Here is a 15,761-nt window from a genome sequence, read left to right on the forward strand (position 1 = left end):
CAAGAGGACAGAAGTAGGGGTAACTGGGAGGACTTTGAGGAAGTCTGTATTTTAATCTGACAAAACCAGTGACAAGAAGATGACCCAAGCACAGTAGACACCTGTCTCAGGAAGGAGCAAGCTTCCAGGGGGCAGCCGTGTTCTGCCAGCACCTGGCTGCCCCCAGGCAGACAGACTGCAGACAAATCCTCAGAGTCCTGGGAAAGGACAGGGACCTCCCCTGCAGCAGGGTGGCCCTGTGGGCACCTCTTTTGTTCCTGGGACTCGGAGGCTAGAGGAAGGTGATTGGTCCCTGCAGGAGCAGACTTCCTTAGAAGTGCAGAATCTGGACATGACGGAGTATGGGGGAAATGGCTGGCTTTCCAATGTGTTAGAATGCTTTGTCTTATCTCTGGGGAGGTGGTTTTGGGTATACGTGGAAATAAAACAAGAGTTTCCCTTCCAGTGGCTTATTCTACCAAGTTGTGCAGGTAGATACTTACAGGAATTTCCATGTACATTTGTGTGATGAACTGGGTATCATGCCAGAGTAGGAGGTGGTGTGGCAGTTGGACTTGGAAGGTTGGTGGGGGGGTCGGGGTGGTGGCTTTGGTGCATAGAGAAAGTGGAGGAGCTTGCAGGCTGTGTTATGGGGTGGTTAAGGGCCTGGCCCACTTGGCCCAGAGATCTGTGTTGGGAATTCATGGACGTGAGGCTGGGCTGTGGTGGGAGCCCCTGCTGCTCAGGGAGAGGTTTCTCAGGGGCACGGACCTGGCCAGCTGGGGACTGTGATTAATACTGAGACACGTCAGGTCTTACTTTGAATTGTTTTTAACTTTTTTTGGTGGAGACTTAACATTTTCCTGGTTCCTAATTTTTTCCTCCTGTACCATGTCAGTCCAAACCCAAAAATCTCCTAGAAAAGAGGTTGCTCTGGGGGTGGGGCGGGAGAGGGGAGGTCGCTTTGCAGGACTTCTCTGGAGCTGCCGAGCAGGTCTGGGCCAGTTTTGGGGAGTGGGCCCTAGACTGAGCCATCCGTGTCCCTCTGCAGAGCCTGGGACTGGTGGACCGGAACAACGAGCCGCTCACCCACGCCATGTATAATTTGGCCTCCTTGCGAGAGCTGGGTGAGACCCAGCGCCGGCCGTGTACCATCCAGGTGCCTGAGCCCATCCTCCGCAAGATTGAGACTTTCCTGAACCATGTAAGAGAATCCCCACGTTCCCCCTCACCTGCCCACAGCCTCCACCTGCAGTAGGCAACAATGACCCCCAGCTTCCCCACTGGGGTGGAGCCTGGGAGCACCCTGGCCCCGAGCCGTCCAGTCTTGCCCACAAATGTCCCGGGGTAGTCAGGGATTGAGTCCTGCTCAGCGGATTGGACCACAGCCTCTGGTCGAGGTGTGAGTCGTGGAGGGACTGGCTGTGGGTAAAGGAGGAAGTATCCCTCTTCATCCTTTCATCTGCCTCTCCTGTCCCCCAGTACCCCGTGGAGAGTTCGTGGATCTCCTCAGAGCTCCGGCTGCAGGGTGAGGACATCCTGCCCTTGGGCAAGGACTCGGGGCCCCTGAGTGACCCCATCACAGGCAAGCCCTACGTGCCGCTGTCAGAAGCAGAGGAGCTGCGTCTGAGCCAGAGTCTGCTGGAGCTGTGGCGGCGGCGAGGGCCGGTCTGGCAGGAGGCACCCCAGCTCCCCGTGGACCCTCATCGGGACACCATCCTCAATGCCATTGAGCAGCACCCAGTGGTGGTCATTGCTGGGGACACGGGCTGTGGGAAGACCACGCGCATCCCCCAGCTGCTGCTGGAGCGCTACGTGACCGAGGGCCGTGGTGCGCGCTGCAACGTGATCATCACCCAGCCACGCCGCATCTCGGCCGTGTCTGTGGCGCAGCGGGTCAGCCACGAACTGGGCCCTTCCCTGCGCCGGAACGTAGGCTTCCAGGTGCGGTTGGAAAGCAAGCCTCCGGCCCGAGGAGGGGCCCTGCTGTTCTGCACAGTGGGCATCCTGCTGCGGAAGCTGCAGAGCAACCCCAGCCTGGAGGGCGTGAGCCACGTGGTCGTGGACGAGGTGCACGAGCGAGACGTGAACACGGACTTCCTGCTGATCCTGCTCAAGGGCCTGCAGCGGCTCAACCCGGCTCTGCGCCTGGTGCTCATGAGCGCCACCGGCGACAACGAGCGTTTCTCCCGCTACTTTGGTGGCTGCCCCGTCATCAAGGTCCCCGGCTTCATGTACCCCGTCAAGGAGCACTACCTGGAGGACATCCTGGCCAAGCTGGGCAAGCACCAGTACCCACACCGGCACCGGCACCACGAGGTGAGGGGTACGCCCGCCCCGTCCCGCCGTGGCTCCTGGCCTGTCCTCCCGGACTCCCCTCCTTCCCCGCTAGAAATGGCAAGGATCGGGCCTGCCTGACAAGGGTGTGGTGAGGGTTGGAGGTGAGGTGTCACGTGCCTTGGCCTCACCGAGTCGCGGTGGCCGTGTCCCGTGCACGACCCCTGGCCCCGGGACTGTGACTGGCTTCTCTTCCCACCGCAGTCTGAGGATGAATGCGCTCTTGATTTGGACCTCGTGACTGATCTGGTTCTGCACATCGATGCCCGCGGGGAACCAGGTGGGTGCTTTCTTCCGTCCCCCAGGCCCACCCTGCCCTCCATCTGCTGGGAGCCACTGGCTCATGCCTGCAGGGCCCCTTTACAGGTGGGATCCTCTGCTTCCTGCCGGGCTGGCAGGAGATCAAAGGAGTCCAGCAACGCCTCCAGGAGGCCCTGGGCATGCACGAGAGCAAGTACCTCATCCTGCCAGGTGAGAGCATGTCGGCGAGGACAGTGGCCCCTACACCAACCAGGTCTGCCCTCTGTCCCAGGGACTGACTCACCTCGTCGGGCTCAGGGTCTTGGGTTTGTCACCAGGCCACACTACTTTTTACCGGGTTGGTGACCTCTACTGGGCATATTACTAATCTGGACTTCAGTTTCATCAAAATAGGGTCAAAATTCTTGCCCACCTGTTTACGGGGAGGATTATGACGGAGGTGGTATGTGCCCATGACCAGTGTGTTCTCCCTGCCACCAGTGCACTCCAACATCCCGATGATGGACCAGAAGGCCATATTCCAGCAGCCTCCCATTGGGGTACGCAAGATAGTCTTGGCCACCAACATCGCCGAGACGTCCATCACGATCAATGACATCGTGCATGTGGTGGACAGCGGTCTGCACAAGGAGGAGCGCTACGACCTGAAGACCAAGGTGGTAGCCCTCTCGCGGCCTGGCACCAGCCCAGGTCTACCCCGGGCCTGTGTGTCTGGAAAGGGCCGCGCTCGTGGGCTGTCAGTGTCCTTCTTGTGGGAGGGCCATCAAGGGGTCAAGTGGAATGAAGGCCAAGCCTGGGGGAGCGTGGAGGAAGGGCTCTGGCATGCGTGTGGCTGCTGACAGGCCCCCTTCCCCAGGTTTCCTGCCTGGAGACTGTGTGGGTGTCACGAGCCAATGTGATCCAGCGCCGGGGCCGGGCGGGCCGCTGCCAGTCTGGCTTTGCCTACCACCTCTTCCCGCGGAGCCGGCTGGAGAAGATGGCCCCTTTCCAAGTACCAGAGATCCTGCGCACACCCCTGGAGAACCTGGTTTTGCAGGCCAAGATCCACATGCCAGAGAAGACGGTGCGGCAGGGGTGGGCGGGGGGCCCTGGGAGCACACAGACGGGGTGCAGGCTGACGGAAGCCCTGCCTCGTTCACGCTGTAGGCAGTGGAGTTCCTCTCCAAGGCCGTAGACAGTCCAAACATCAAGGCGGTGGACGAGGCCGTGATCCTGTTGCAGGAGATTGGTGAGTGGGGCACGGCTGGGCCAGGTGGCCGAGTGGCTCTCAAGGGCGGGACTGACCGCTGAGCTTGCAGGGGTTCTGGACCAGCGGGAGTACCTGACCTCCCTGGGGCAGCGCCTGGCCCACATCTCCACTGACCCACGGCTGGCCAAGGCCATCGTGCTGGCTGCCATCTTCCGTTGCCTGCACCCGCTGTTAGTGGTCGTTTCCTGCCTCACCCGGGACCCCTTCAGCAGCAGCCTGCAGAACCGGGCGGAGGTGGACAAGGTCAGACGCGGTGCCTGCATGTGGCCCTCCTCTCCCCATTCCGGCCCTCTGCTGCCTTCTGTCCCGAGGTGGCCTCCTCCGGCCCCTGCCCTGTGACCCCGGCACCCTCCCCCCTCCCAGGTGAAAGCACTGTTGAGCCACGACAGTGGCAGTGACCACCTGGCCTTCGTGCGGGCGGTGTCTGGCTGGGAGGAGGTGCTGCGCTGGCAGGATCGCAGCTCCCGTGAGAACTACCTGGAGGAGAACCTGCTCTACGCACCCAGCCTGCGCTTCATCCACGGTCAGCGGGCCCCACGCTGCCCTGCGCCCCCTGCCCCTCCCACTTGCACTGGGCCAGTGTGGTAAGCGGTAGGCTCACCCCGACTTTGCCTCCCCAGGACTCATCAAGCAGTTCTCAGAGAACATTTACGAGGCTTTCCTGGTTGGGAAGCCCTCGGACTGCACCCTGGCCTCTGCCCAGTGCAACGAGTACAGTGAGGAGGAGGAGCTGGTGAAGGGGGTGCTGATGGCGGGTCTCTACCCCAACCTCATCCAGGTGCTGCCTCGGGGTGGGGGCACCAGGCCGCGGTTTCTTCCTATCTCGGCTCCTTGCTCAGCCCACCCACCTTTTCCCTTCATCCCTGCAGGTGAGGCAGGGCAAGGTGACCCGGCAGGGCAAGTTCAAGCCAAACAGTGTCACGTACAGGACCAAATCCGGCAACATCTTGCTGCACAAGTCGACCATTAACAGGTGGGGACTGTCAGGTAGAGCAGGGCAGCGGGGGTGGCTCGGGAGGGGCCTCACCCAGCCCTCTGTCCCCAGGGAGGCCACCCGGCTGCGGAGCCGATGGCTGACCTACTTCATGGCTGTCAAGTCCAACGGCAGCGTCTTCGTCCGGGACTCCTCCCAGGTGCACCCGCTAGCTGTGCTGCTGCTGACCGACGGGGACGTCCACATCCGTGGTGGGTACCTGCACCCCTCTCTGCGCCTCTGGCTGCCCTGCTTCCCTGGGCCTGGCCTCACCTGGGCTCCTCGCGCCTTTTCCTTCCTCTAGATGACGGGCGCCGGGCCACCATTTCCCTGAGTGACAGTGACCTGCTGCGGCTGGAGGGTGACTCGCGCACCGTGCGGCTGCTGCGGGAGCTGCGCCGGGCCCTGGGCCGCATGGTGGAGCGGAGCCTGCGCAGCGAGCTGGCGGCACTGCCAGCCTGCGTGCAGGAGGAGCACGGGCAGCTGCTCGCCCTGCTGGCGGAGCTGCTGCGCGGGCCCTGCGGCAGCTTTGACGTGCGCAAGACCGCTGACGACTGAGCCCCGTCTCTGCTGGGGCCATGTACAGAATGAAAATGTTTATTTAAAATAAAGTTCTATTTATCCCTTGTGAGCATCGCTATCCGCGAGGCTCCTCTCTCAGGGAGGACCTCAGCGCCCTGGGCTGGGGGCCACGCTCCCCAAACCAAGAGAAGCGTGAAGGCTCAGGAGGGAGGGACCCAGGGTCTTAGAAGAAGGGGCTTAAAACCCACACCTCAGGAGCTTGGACCAGCCTAGTCTGCACTGTCCTTACAGGTGTGGCAGGGCCGACTGTGTGCATCCTCATTCAGACTGGCTGCCACCTCCCAGCGCAGGCGGGTGGGGGAGGGAGTATCTCCATAAGCAGCCGAGGCCCGCTGAGACCCTAACCCTCAGCCACAGCCATAGGCTCACAGAGGAGGTGCTGAGGTGAAGACCACAAGGCGCACACCAGTCCCTTGATGCAGAGGGACAGCGACGGGGTGGGCCACAAGCTGGAGGGGTAGAGACCAGGACGCACAGAAGACAGGGCCTGCGTGTTTGGGACATAAGAGCTTTATTTACTCTGGAAATCGTTACAACAGAATCACAGATTGACATGAGGAACGGCTGAGCCATAAGCAAATGGGGAAGCACAGAAACGTCCCTGCCCCGATGGCTGCAGAGCAGAGCACTCAGGGCCTCTGGGCCCACCTGTCGGGGCAGCCTTCTCAGCTGCTCTGGCTGGTGGGACCCATCAAGGTAACTGTGACCAGACCACCCTTCAGAACACTGACCACTCCAGCGCCCCCTCAAGGGCCCTCCACGGGGGTCACCTCTCCCACCCCTGCCTCTGACCAAAGAAGTAAAGACCCAGAGCTCGCCCACCTCAGCGTCAACATGGTGCAGGCACCTTGAGGCCCAGCACTGCCACCCGCCTCCCATTGTCCTCCCAGTTCCCTCACCCCTTTCTGCAAAGCATGGACACCGTGATGTCCCTGGCGCTACTGAAGCACCCTGGACAGCCTCTGGCTCTGGAAGTGCTTTTTCCACAAGATCCCTGCAATTTCTACCCCTGGTAGTGCTTGGGGAATTGGGGGTGTGGTGTCAAACCTCTCTGGAGAAAATGCTACCTCAGAAACGGGGAGAACCTTCCCAGCCCAGACACCCTCCCTCTACACAGACATCAAATCTGCATGAAGCCTAGTTCGAGGGCTCCCCCCCCACCTTCTCAGCGCCAGGGGACGCCCGAAGACGAGGTGGGAGGGTAAGGGGCCAAGTCTGCACTGCAGAAAACACTTCAGAGAAGAAGCCTTGGAGACTCCCAGGCCATTTGACTACAAACTGTTACATTTTAATCCTTTATTAGAAACCATGCAAACTTTAATACAAAAAAATACAAGTGCAATAAGAATCTTCATGTCAATATAATCCCCAGGGCTAATCATTGCAGCCATCCCAAGACCAGGCCTGACTGGGACACGCTTCCTCAGGCTGGGCTTGCCTCGCCTCTCCCCCTCTCCAGTCAGGCTACAAGGGAGCCTGGATGGCCCACTGCATGTCCTTGTCTCTAAACTTCCAACCTTGATTCCCCACTATCCACATAAGTGCCAGAAACATCGGGCTCCCCGGCAGTGTCCTAGGCTGCAGGCTTGGAGGAATTTGACCTCCGTGGCCCTTTCCAGTCCCAATTTTATGCCTTCCACCAGATCCCAGGGAATGAGACAAACAGATGCCAAAACCAGCCTCTTGGTTAGAAAAGAAAAGCAGCATACACACAAAATGCCACAACCACCAGTCCACACTGACCAGCCCCTAGCGGTCCCTGCCTGCTCTCCAGCCCACAGACCCCACACCACGCCTGCCCTGCCGACACCATCTCCGGGGCTGGGGCCCCGAGCTGCCCAAGCCAGGGCAGCTCCCGACACCTGACCCCCCGGCTGGAGGCTTCAGGATCTCCCCTCCCTGTTTCCTTTAACACCTACTGAGGACTTTCATTTAGACATGGCTTCAACCTGCAAAACTACTCCACTGGTTTTTAGGTTATTAAAAAAGAAAAGAAAGTGTGACAGCAGCTAGGCAGGTATGGGGAGGAGTGGGGACAGGCAACGCTGCCTCTGACTAACTTGGGGAGGGCAGCAAGTAGCGCCTGGTACCACCTGCACGGCGGGCACCATCGTAGGGTCAAAGGAAGAGGCAGTGGCTTAGCAGGCTGCAGGGGATGCAGTTAACGGCAGCCGTCATGTGGACGTCTGCTTCCACTCTTCCCTCCGGATGGACCAGCGAGGAGGGAGGGCATGTCAGTTTCTCTTGGGTTTGGTCCAAAAAACCCAAACAAATGAAGAGGATGCTGGGATCCAACTCGCCCCTACACCCCAGGTCTCAGGAGATCCCAAACTTATTCTTCCCCACCCTATATTCCACCCAACCTTCTCCGTGGAGCAGCGGCGCAAAGTGGTGAGGATGCAAGCCAAGCAGGGAGCTGGGCCTGGGGCGGGAAGTGGAAGGAACGTGGGCGTGGGGGGAACTGCTGCTGCCCTGGGCAAGCGAGGGAGGGAGGGAGGGGTCACCTAGAGGGCTGCCCGGGGCCCGAGCCACAGGCTAGGGGGCGGCCTGGGGCGGGAAGCTAGGGGCCTGGCTGCCTGAGCTGGGGCCGCCAGGGAAGTGAGGGCGGGCGGGAGACAATGTCGGCCCCATGGTCGGTGCGGGCCCTGGCGTTTGCCCGGAACGTCAGCCTGTAGGTCTCAATCTGCAGTGACACGGGAGGAGGGAAGGGAGAGGGTGACAGGGGAGACAAAGGGGGGGACACGGGGGACGGAAGACGAGACCAGAATGCCATCATTAGATGCCTGGAAAATAAAAGGTTGCTTCGTTAAAATTCAGGCCGCTCTCCAGTCAGAAAACAAAGGAGTTTCAATTTGCAGCCAGTGGCAGGGCCCCTGGCTGGCCCTCAGGCCAAGCCCAGCCACTTACTTGTCTCCTGGATCTGGCTGTCCAAGGTCTGGGCCTCCCTTTGGTCACCACCCCCTGCCAGGGTGGTGTGGCCACTGAGGCCACTGGCTGAAGTGGGGGCGCCAGCTTCAGGCGCTGCCTCAGGGATAGCCAGCTCCTCCCCAGCAGGGGGGCCTGGACACGGAGGGGCCTCGCTGCCACCGCCCTCAGTCTACAAATGAAACAGTGGGGGAGACAGTGCAGGGTCAGTCGGGGAGGGGGTGGGATGGTGATGGTGGTGGGTTCCACACACTGCCCCCACCCCCACTGCCTCGACGGCCTAACGTGCAGCGCATCTGGGAGTCGAGCCCAGGCACTCCCCACCCCTACCCCAACCCACCAGGCCAAATCCTGGTTTGAATGGCCCAGTGCTCGGCAAGAACCCAGGCGTGGGCTCTAGGGCAGGAAGGGGGTGCAGCCTGGCTAGGGACGCACTCCAGGAGCCTCCTCTGGGCAGCCTCACAAAGCCTCTGACATGACAGCCCAGCTCTTTAACAAGGCTGATGCCAGATCAAAACAACTGTGACAGCAGGTTGTTAGCAAAAAAAAAAAAACCCCAAGGAATGATCTCAAGTTGCAGGTCAGGACTTGGCTAGGGAGCTCTGGGAGCTGGACCCATTCCCGTGGGGTGCAGGCGGCCACCTCGGACCTGAGGGACCCCACAGACTCCCTGCCTGGCTAATCACTGTTCACTCACCCCTGACACAGGCCTGTTCTGTGCTGGGCACCCTTTCAGGGCCTGGGACAAAAAGGAGCCAGGGAAGTGTCCAAGAGGTATGATGAGGGAGACTACAGGGGCCGGGAGAGCTTCAGGGTAGAGTAAGGACTGTGGGGACCGGGGACACCCAGTGTGAGTCAAGAGTAGAAGAGGGTAGGCTTTAGGGGTGGGGGGTGGGGCCCAGGGCACTGGGTGAGCTGGTACGCCTGTGCCACAAATGCCCAGAGGTGACAATGGAAGGCTCCAGGGTGGTCCTTGCTTAGAAGAGTGAAAGATATGGCCTCCATGCTAGAAAAATAGTTCCAGAAGTGGTTAAAAGAAAAAAAAAAAGGGGAGATGATGTGAATAAAGAAAAGACTGGTGGTCAGAAGGGCCCAGGAAGTGAGCCCTGGTCTGCACGTGCTTGCCACGTGGCTGGGACCACACCGAAGTTAGTGCCCCAGGGAGGGTGACCAGAGAATGGCCCCTCATGAGGTGTGGAGCGTGACCCAAGAGTCTGTGATAGAGCCAGGGACCCCAGTAGTCAAGGGAGCCGGCTGGGGATTGAACTGGAGCACAGAGGGCGACCAGGACAAAGCTGGGATGGAGCTTGCGAGGGGTGGTTGGACACTGGAGGAAGGCCCACAGCGCCGCTCACATCCCCGCTTCCTCACTCATTTCCCGAGGCAGCGCAGCTACCCTCAGGCTTGGAAGCCTTCAAGACGTTGCCCCCATGTCCCCCCTACCTGATGACATGGAACATGGACAGAATCTCTGGCAGACAAAGGGTCTCACAGTACTGTGGAAGGAGGGGAAGGGAAGAGAGGGAAGGGAGGCAGGAGAGGCCCAGCCAGGACAGGAAGCCGAGCACTCTCCAGGGCCTGGCAGTACAGGCCTGAGGAGGTGGACGTCGCGCCTGCCGCCACGGGCAGCTGAAAACGCGCCACCCCGTTCGCAGGCCTGGAAGGAAGCCTGACACAGAGCACCGCACTGCCCTCTCGCGAGGGGCTGCCAGAACTGCACTCCACTGACCCCTGGCCTCAGTGGGGCCTGCACGCCAGCTCTGCTCCTCTGAAAACGGCTGAGATGGGCTCACAAAGGCAGCCCATGGCTCTCAGGAGAAGGTTCTGTCTCCAGCTGGACAGATGAGAGCTGACTGGGCTGGGGCCTCTTCACCTCTCCTGCCTCGCTCAGGACGGATGACTGACGATGGGAACAGTAATGAAGTGGGTGAAACATGACTCCTGAAGTGACTGAGGGGCGGTGACAGGTGCCCATGGGCTGGGACCAGACTCCAGCTGCACAAGCCCACCCCCCACCTCCAGCCCCGTCAGGACCCAAGCACTACCTTCACGGCACCTCCTGCAGGCAGGTGGCCCACGTTATCGAGGGATCCCACCTTTGCCTGGGCCTTTTCTTTGAAGTTCAGCTTCTGACTTTCGATCTTGACATCTCCTCCACCTGGAACCAAAAAGAAATGGGTCATTATGGGTGACAGAAAAATACCCCTACAGGCAGAGTCAGGAGGCTGGCCAAGGACTAGGCTGCGCCCAGGAGACAAACAGGGAAGATGTAATCTGCTCCTGGTGGCCCCGAGGACGGGGGTGGAGGCACAGCGCACACATCTGTCCTAACAGGGCTCCTCTTCTCCAGGTCAGGCCAAGCCACTTTCGCCACGCAGCCAGAGAGAAGGAAAGTTACCCTACCACCACCGTCCGTGCCCTGCCTGCAGCCCCAGGAGAGCCTCAGAAGGAGCCAAGATGCACGCCTGCCTTGGGGTCACTTGGCGGAGTGACACCTCCCTCTGACAGCAGTATGGGAGTCCAGCCCGCTTTCAGCCTCATGGACACCCTGCTGGTCAGGGTCAGGATCCTGGAATCCTCAATTTCTACCTGCCAGCACAGATACTGGAGGAGAGGAGTGACCAGCCAGACAGGATGGGCACATGGTCTGGGTGAACAGTTTACCCAATCTGTCGTGAAAAGAAGAGAAGGCGAGAGGTGGGAGCGGAGGGAAGGCAATCTATACATGGGCAACATTTGCAGCTCAGCCCGAGTGCGGCCATGGAAGCAAGGGCCAGAGAGCTCGCATGGCCACCCAGACTCTCAGCTGGGCTTTTCCCTGAGCCTTCTTCACTCTCCCATCTCCTCTCTGCTCACGTCAGCTAGCCTCCTGCCCAATTCTCCAGGTATCCTACCCATTGGACTTCTGGCCCACTGTAAAAGCTGGACCTCAAGTCACTCAGTGTCACTAGGGAAGAAGTTATCTCAGAAGAGCGGGTTTTCTAGATAGAATGGAAAAATGAAGGTAAGCTGTCAGCCAGTGTGCCTGCTACTGCAGATACGGTTCTGCCCCACGTCTGCAGCAGACTCTTGACCAGGACACACGAGACTCAGGGTACAGCCAGAACGCAGGCCCTGCCCAGACAACATGCCAGCTGCCACAGATTTCTGCAGGGGTGCCAGGCCTGTGCTGCTGGAAGGAAAGTCTGGACTGCTGTGGCAGCAAGATCCAAGTCCGTGGGCCGAGGCAGCATTGCTGAATGGCTTCCTGTCCCTTGTAGGAACTGTGGTTGATGCTTCACTGCCTGGAAATATTCTCTGCTCCTGCATCTGACAGGCAAGGCCCGGCCACCATTTTCTACAGCTCCTGAACATGCATGTGGGAGGCTGAGAAGGGTCTCAGCTGGTAGAGCACCTCTACCACAGGCCTAGGTCAACAGTGCTGTGGACACAGTGGGGCCTCAAGACTCTGCCCGTGCAAATGGCAGCCTTTACAAACTGTTCCTCCTCCATTGAAGAGGCTAGTGCCCAGAAAGCCCCTCCCTGACAGGGGCTGACGAGTATGCTGTTTTCACTGCTGTGCCCTGGGTGTGGGTGGCTCTAGGAGTCTTAACAAAAAGGACAGAGACGCAGGGGTGAAACCTGGTATGAGGGAGGCGCCGCTCACCAGGCTTGTGCTTGATGTTAGCCTTCGACCCACACTTGGAGGAGACCTTAGAGATGTCTACCTTCTTGTTCTGAATCTGAACCTGAGGAGAAAAACATACACACGAAAGCGATTCACTCAGAGAGAGGGGTACTGTCAGGTTCAAACCCAAGCACTCTTTATGGTCCAAAGTCCAGCTTAGAGGCTGCCTTTTCCAAAGCCTCCCCGTGTCTCCCCTCGCTCCATCTCCTCTCCATACTGTCTCTTGTAGGGGCATCGGCTCTACACTAGCTGCTTCGTGTGCTCAATCATCATTTACAGAGGACCTCCTACCATCAAAACGGCAGCCTCTGCTTCAGCTCTGTCTTTCCAACAGGGCTACAATTATGCCTCAACAGGAGCGTGGGGAAGGGCACTCTTCCCAGTCACAGGTCTGGCAGCTGCTAAAGCAGGCCACCACGTGTCCTCAGCAACCGTGGCAGGCTCAGCTTGCACCATACCCGAGATGACCTGTGAGGGGTCAATACAGGTCACTCGCCATGGCCAGGCTCTTGCCAGGATGTGGAGCCCACACAGCTCTTGACCGTGTTCCAAATGTGAAGCCTAGTCCTCAGTGAAAGAACAGCTGATGAGGGGAAGTTTTCCTTTATAGATGCATTCTAGCCAACAAATGAAGAAGGGATGGGAGAATTCCAGTTTCACCACAGTGCACCTTTGCTGAACTCAGGGTTTTGGGCAAGAACAGCCACCAGCATCAGGAAGGGAGAGATGAAGAGAAGAGTGAGACATTATGTGCCTCCTGACAGAAACACCACCACTGCCTATGAACGTCCTGCAAAAACGTGGGGGTAAAAAAAAGAACCAAGCCTGAATTAATCTGAAGAAAAACGTGGGACTAATGAATATGTTAAGTGAAACCATGGGGATATCTTCAGTAGAACCCAAAGTCTAGCACAAACCATTCAGTTTTGCTTATGAAAAGTGTTACCATGAAGAAAGAGAAATGAACAAGGAGCTTGCACAGCGAGAGACACCTAAGATGACAAGGGGGCAAACCAACCAACCACAACTTATAGACCTTACTTGTGTCCTGATTAAGCAAACTTGTTTAACATGTTATGGGGTTTTATACTATACATATGTATATTAGAGTTCTTATCTGTTAGTTATATATTGGGATATTTGCAGATAAAAAGATATAACTAGAACTGGCTTCAGAATAATGGAGGTAAACATACATAGATAAGACTGGCCACAAAAATAATAAATGCTGAGTAAAAAGGACATCCAATTCACTTTACCATTTTTTTGTTCTAATTTTGTATACATTTGAAAATGTCTACAATTAAAAGTTTTAGAAAGCTTAATTACTTCTTACTAAGTTAAAAGCCACTGAGACGAGGCTGGTACATCGAGGAACCACGTGTTACTGTTTCTCATGCTGGCCCCAAGGCCCCATCCAGGGATGCCCAGTGGCCAGCACAAGCCCATCCATGACCACCCAGCATCAACACACTTCCTCCTGTCACCCGTTCGTACAATCTGCCCCTGGGGCAGCACAGGTGTCAATACTGCTAATGAAGTGACCCTGCTAACAAGTCTCAGAAACCACTGACATACACACCCCTCCTCACGAGGGTGAAATGGAACTAAATTGCTGCAAAATTTAAACTCTGATCATCCGCAGAAGTAGCTGTGACGTTCTCGCTCAATGGCCTTTTGGTTCTCAAAAAGGGGCATGTTTGTGTGTACGTGGGGGCTTGTGTAGCGCCAACCAGGATCTTGCTCCAAGCCACTCATCTGTGCGGTAACTCCAGAATTTCTCTCTGGGCAGAAAGAGGGCTTTTGGCGGGTCAGGGTTACATGCATATGGAAGTGGCTACCCTTCTCCCATGCAGGTATGACCGTGGTGGCTTTACGGAGGGGCTGATGGAAGGCGCAATAGTAACTTAGTCTGGGCTGTTTACCCCCATCTTCCCACCTGGAAACATCTCCACAGGCAGTTTCCTAAAGCTCTACTGTTTAAGGAAGCCTCCTAAAATTAAACACTTGAAAAAAGTGCATTCCCTGGCCAAAATAATCCTGTTTGAAGTCACGTGCAGGCAGTGTGGGAAGACCATAGTAGGTGAGAGATAAATGAGGACTATTTCCAGAGCTCTGACATATACCACACAACATATACTAACACATTTCTATTTCACACACACATACACAGACACAAACAACCCAATTCCCTCACTGTTCGCATTCTGTTTTTGCATCTAAGCCAAAAGCCTGAGAGGAAAAGCTAGAGTCAGTGCCTACTGAGCCCCTCACAGGCTGGATCTTTATCACCTTAACCAGGTGCTGCCTTTACACCTTACCTATCTCAATCTTCCCACAGCAGCATGGCCAGTGTCTGGCCAACTTCCAAGTTAGCCCAGCACCGTCCACCTGAGAGCCAAACCATGCCAGGAAGAGCCAGTGGTGGGGAGATGCCCAGGAAGGACGCGAAGCAGGGGAGTCACGTGGGGGGAGAAACAGGAGCTCTACGTTTGCATCGTCACAGCAGAACGGTGCGGTGGTGGGGAGGCTCTGTAACCCATGGGCAGGATGGCATGGCCACTGAGATGGCAGAGGACGGAGCCCAACAATGAAGAGGGTAAGCAGAGTGGGACTTAATTCAGGTCACAGCGGCAAGGAGAAGGAACTGAATGAACCAGGACAGGTAGCTCTCCTCCGGGAGTGGGAGCGAAGCAAGGGGAGTGGCGGTGAGGGCAGAGCCTGCCCGCTGCGGTCTGCCACAGGGGCGTGCAAAACGCACAGGGCCTTCTCCGTGTGCTGGATGGCAATGGTGGCCAGCGCAGTCTCTCCCAGGAGCACCCTCTGAGCTCTAGATACGTGTGTCCCCAACACAGATCTTAAGGGTGGCACAGAGTAGCACCATGACAGACAGGATGTCTGAATGGGACAGGGAAGGCGAGAAAAATAAAAGGGAACTGGAGGAGAAAGGGGTAGAAAAGGGCAGCAGTGAGGGAAGGAGAGCAGAAAGAAGAGAGGGAGGAGGCGGCAGAGAGAGAGGAGGAGAAAGAGGAAGAGGGGAAAAGAGCAGAGTCATGAAAATGAAGGGAAGACCCAGGAGACGGGGAGGCCTGGTCATGGACCCCCTGCTCTAGAGCAGCAAGGACTCAAGGACAGGCTCTGGAGGAATCCTGACATCTGTCTCCAGGTCGGAACCAACGCATCCCCAGGGGCGGACCTGAGACAGACAACGGGCCAGCTGCTGACCGCATCCCTCAGACCAGGTCTCTGACAGCAAGGCCTCCCACCCACAGGGGCGAAAAGATGCCAAGTGGGTGTCACCAAGCTGTCACTCAAGGGCTCACCAGGGACACCCAGTCTGAACTCATGTGAGCATCAGGGTCTTCCCCGAATCCATTCACCCACCAGTGAGGAGGTGGCCCTCTCCCCAGTGCGGCCCATGGGGGGCTTGGCCTCAGACACCAGTGGCCCCGAGCGCATACTTACATTACCACCTCCAGGGACATGCTTAATATTGTCCTTGGAACCACACTTGGACTGAATATGGCTGTAGCTCACTTTTTTGGAGACTATCTGGACCTGGAGTGTTAGAGAACAGAAAAAAAAAAAAAAAAAAACAACACAAAGGGAGAGGGCTGGTTAGAACCGACATGGGGCAGGCCGTGAGTCCGCACGTGACCCTGGCGAGCGGCAGATGGTGCTGTTAAAGCCCTGCCTCCAGTGGAACAGCTGTGGAAAAGCACAGGGCAAGGGACGAGAAGGAGCAGGAAAGTGAAAACACGAACAAACAACACAAAGACAGCAGATGT

At 57.6% G+C, this 15,761-nt stretch overlaps 2 protein-coding genes across 29 annotated transcripts in view; one reads left to right on the plus strand and one right to left on the minus strand.

Annotated features, from left to right (window-relative positions):
• Positions 1–5,430, plus strand: part of DHX30 (DExH-box helicase 30) — a 29,098-nt gene extending 23,668 nt beyond the window's left edge. For all 10 annotated transcript variants that reach the window (XM_040246878.1, XM_040246887.1, XM_040246880.1 and 7 more), the window contains 13 exons: positions 1,031–1,183; positions 1,462–2,298; positions 2,521–2,596; positions 2,683–2,787; positions 3,058–3,233; positions 3,434–3,640; positions 3,724–3,805; positions 3,876–4,069; positions 4,190–4,349; positions 4,447–4,604; positions 4,696–4,799; positions 4,872–5,011; positions 5,104–5,430. In XM_040246878.1, coding sequence (XP_040102812.1) covers positions 1,031–1,183; positions 1,462–2,298; positions 2,521–2,596; positions 2,683–2,787; positions 3,058–3,233; positions 3,434–3,640; positions 3,724–3,805; positions 3,876–4,069; positions 4,190–4,349; positions 4,447–4,604; positions 4,696–4,799; positions 4,872–5,011; positions 5,104–5,357 — 2,646 coding nt within the window. In that variant the 3' untranslated portion in view covers positions 5,358–5,430. The remainder of the gene's footprint in view (positions 1–1,030; positions 1,184–1,461; positions 2,299–2,520; positions 2,597–2,682; positions 2,788–3,057; positions 3,234–3,433; positions 3,641–3,723; positions 3,806–3,875; positions 4,070–4,189; positions 4,350–4,446; positions 4,605–4,695; positions 4,800–4,871; positions 5,012–5,103) is intronic.
• Positions 5,431–5,875: 445 nt separating this feature from the next.
• Positions 5,876–15,761, minus strand: part of MAP4 (microtubule associated protein 4) — a 100,585-nt gene continuing 90,699 nt past the window's right edge. For 9 of the 19 annotated variants that reach the window (XM_040246868.1, XM_040246861.1, XM_040246865.1 and 6 more), the window contains 5 exons: positions 15,439–15,531; positions 11,953–12,034; positions 10,352–10,464; positions 8,289–8,478; positions 5,876–8,164 (listed from right to left, as the gene is read on the minus strand). In XM_040246868.1, the coding sequence (XP_040102802.1) occupies positions 8,157–8,164; positions 8,289–8,478; positions 10,352–10,464; positions 11,953–12,034; positions 15,439–15,531 (486 nt within the window). In that variant the 3' untranslated portion in view covers positions 5,876–8,156. Of the gene's footprint in view, positions 8,165–8,184; positions 8,479–10,351; positions 10,465–11,952; positions 12,035–15,438; positions 15,532–15,761 lie in introns of those variants that run through there. The other 10 variants (XM_040246869.1, XM_040246867.1, XM_040246863.1 and 7 more) reach the window with 4 other exon arrangements.

This window comes from Oryx dammah, unplaced genomic scaffold, assembly GCF_014754425.2.
Source record: "Oryx dammah isolate SB20612 unplaced genomic scaffold, SCBI_Odam_1.1 HiC_scaffold_9, whole genome shotgun sequence".
In the NCBI taxonomy this organism is placed as follows: domain Eukaryota; kingdom Metazoa; phylum Chordata; class Mammalia; order Artiodactyla; family Bovidae; genus Oryx; species Oryx dammah.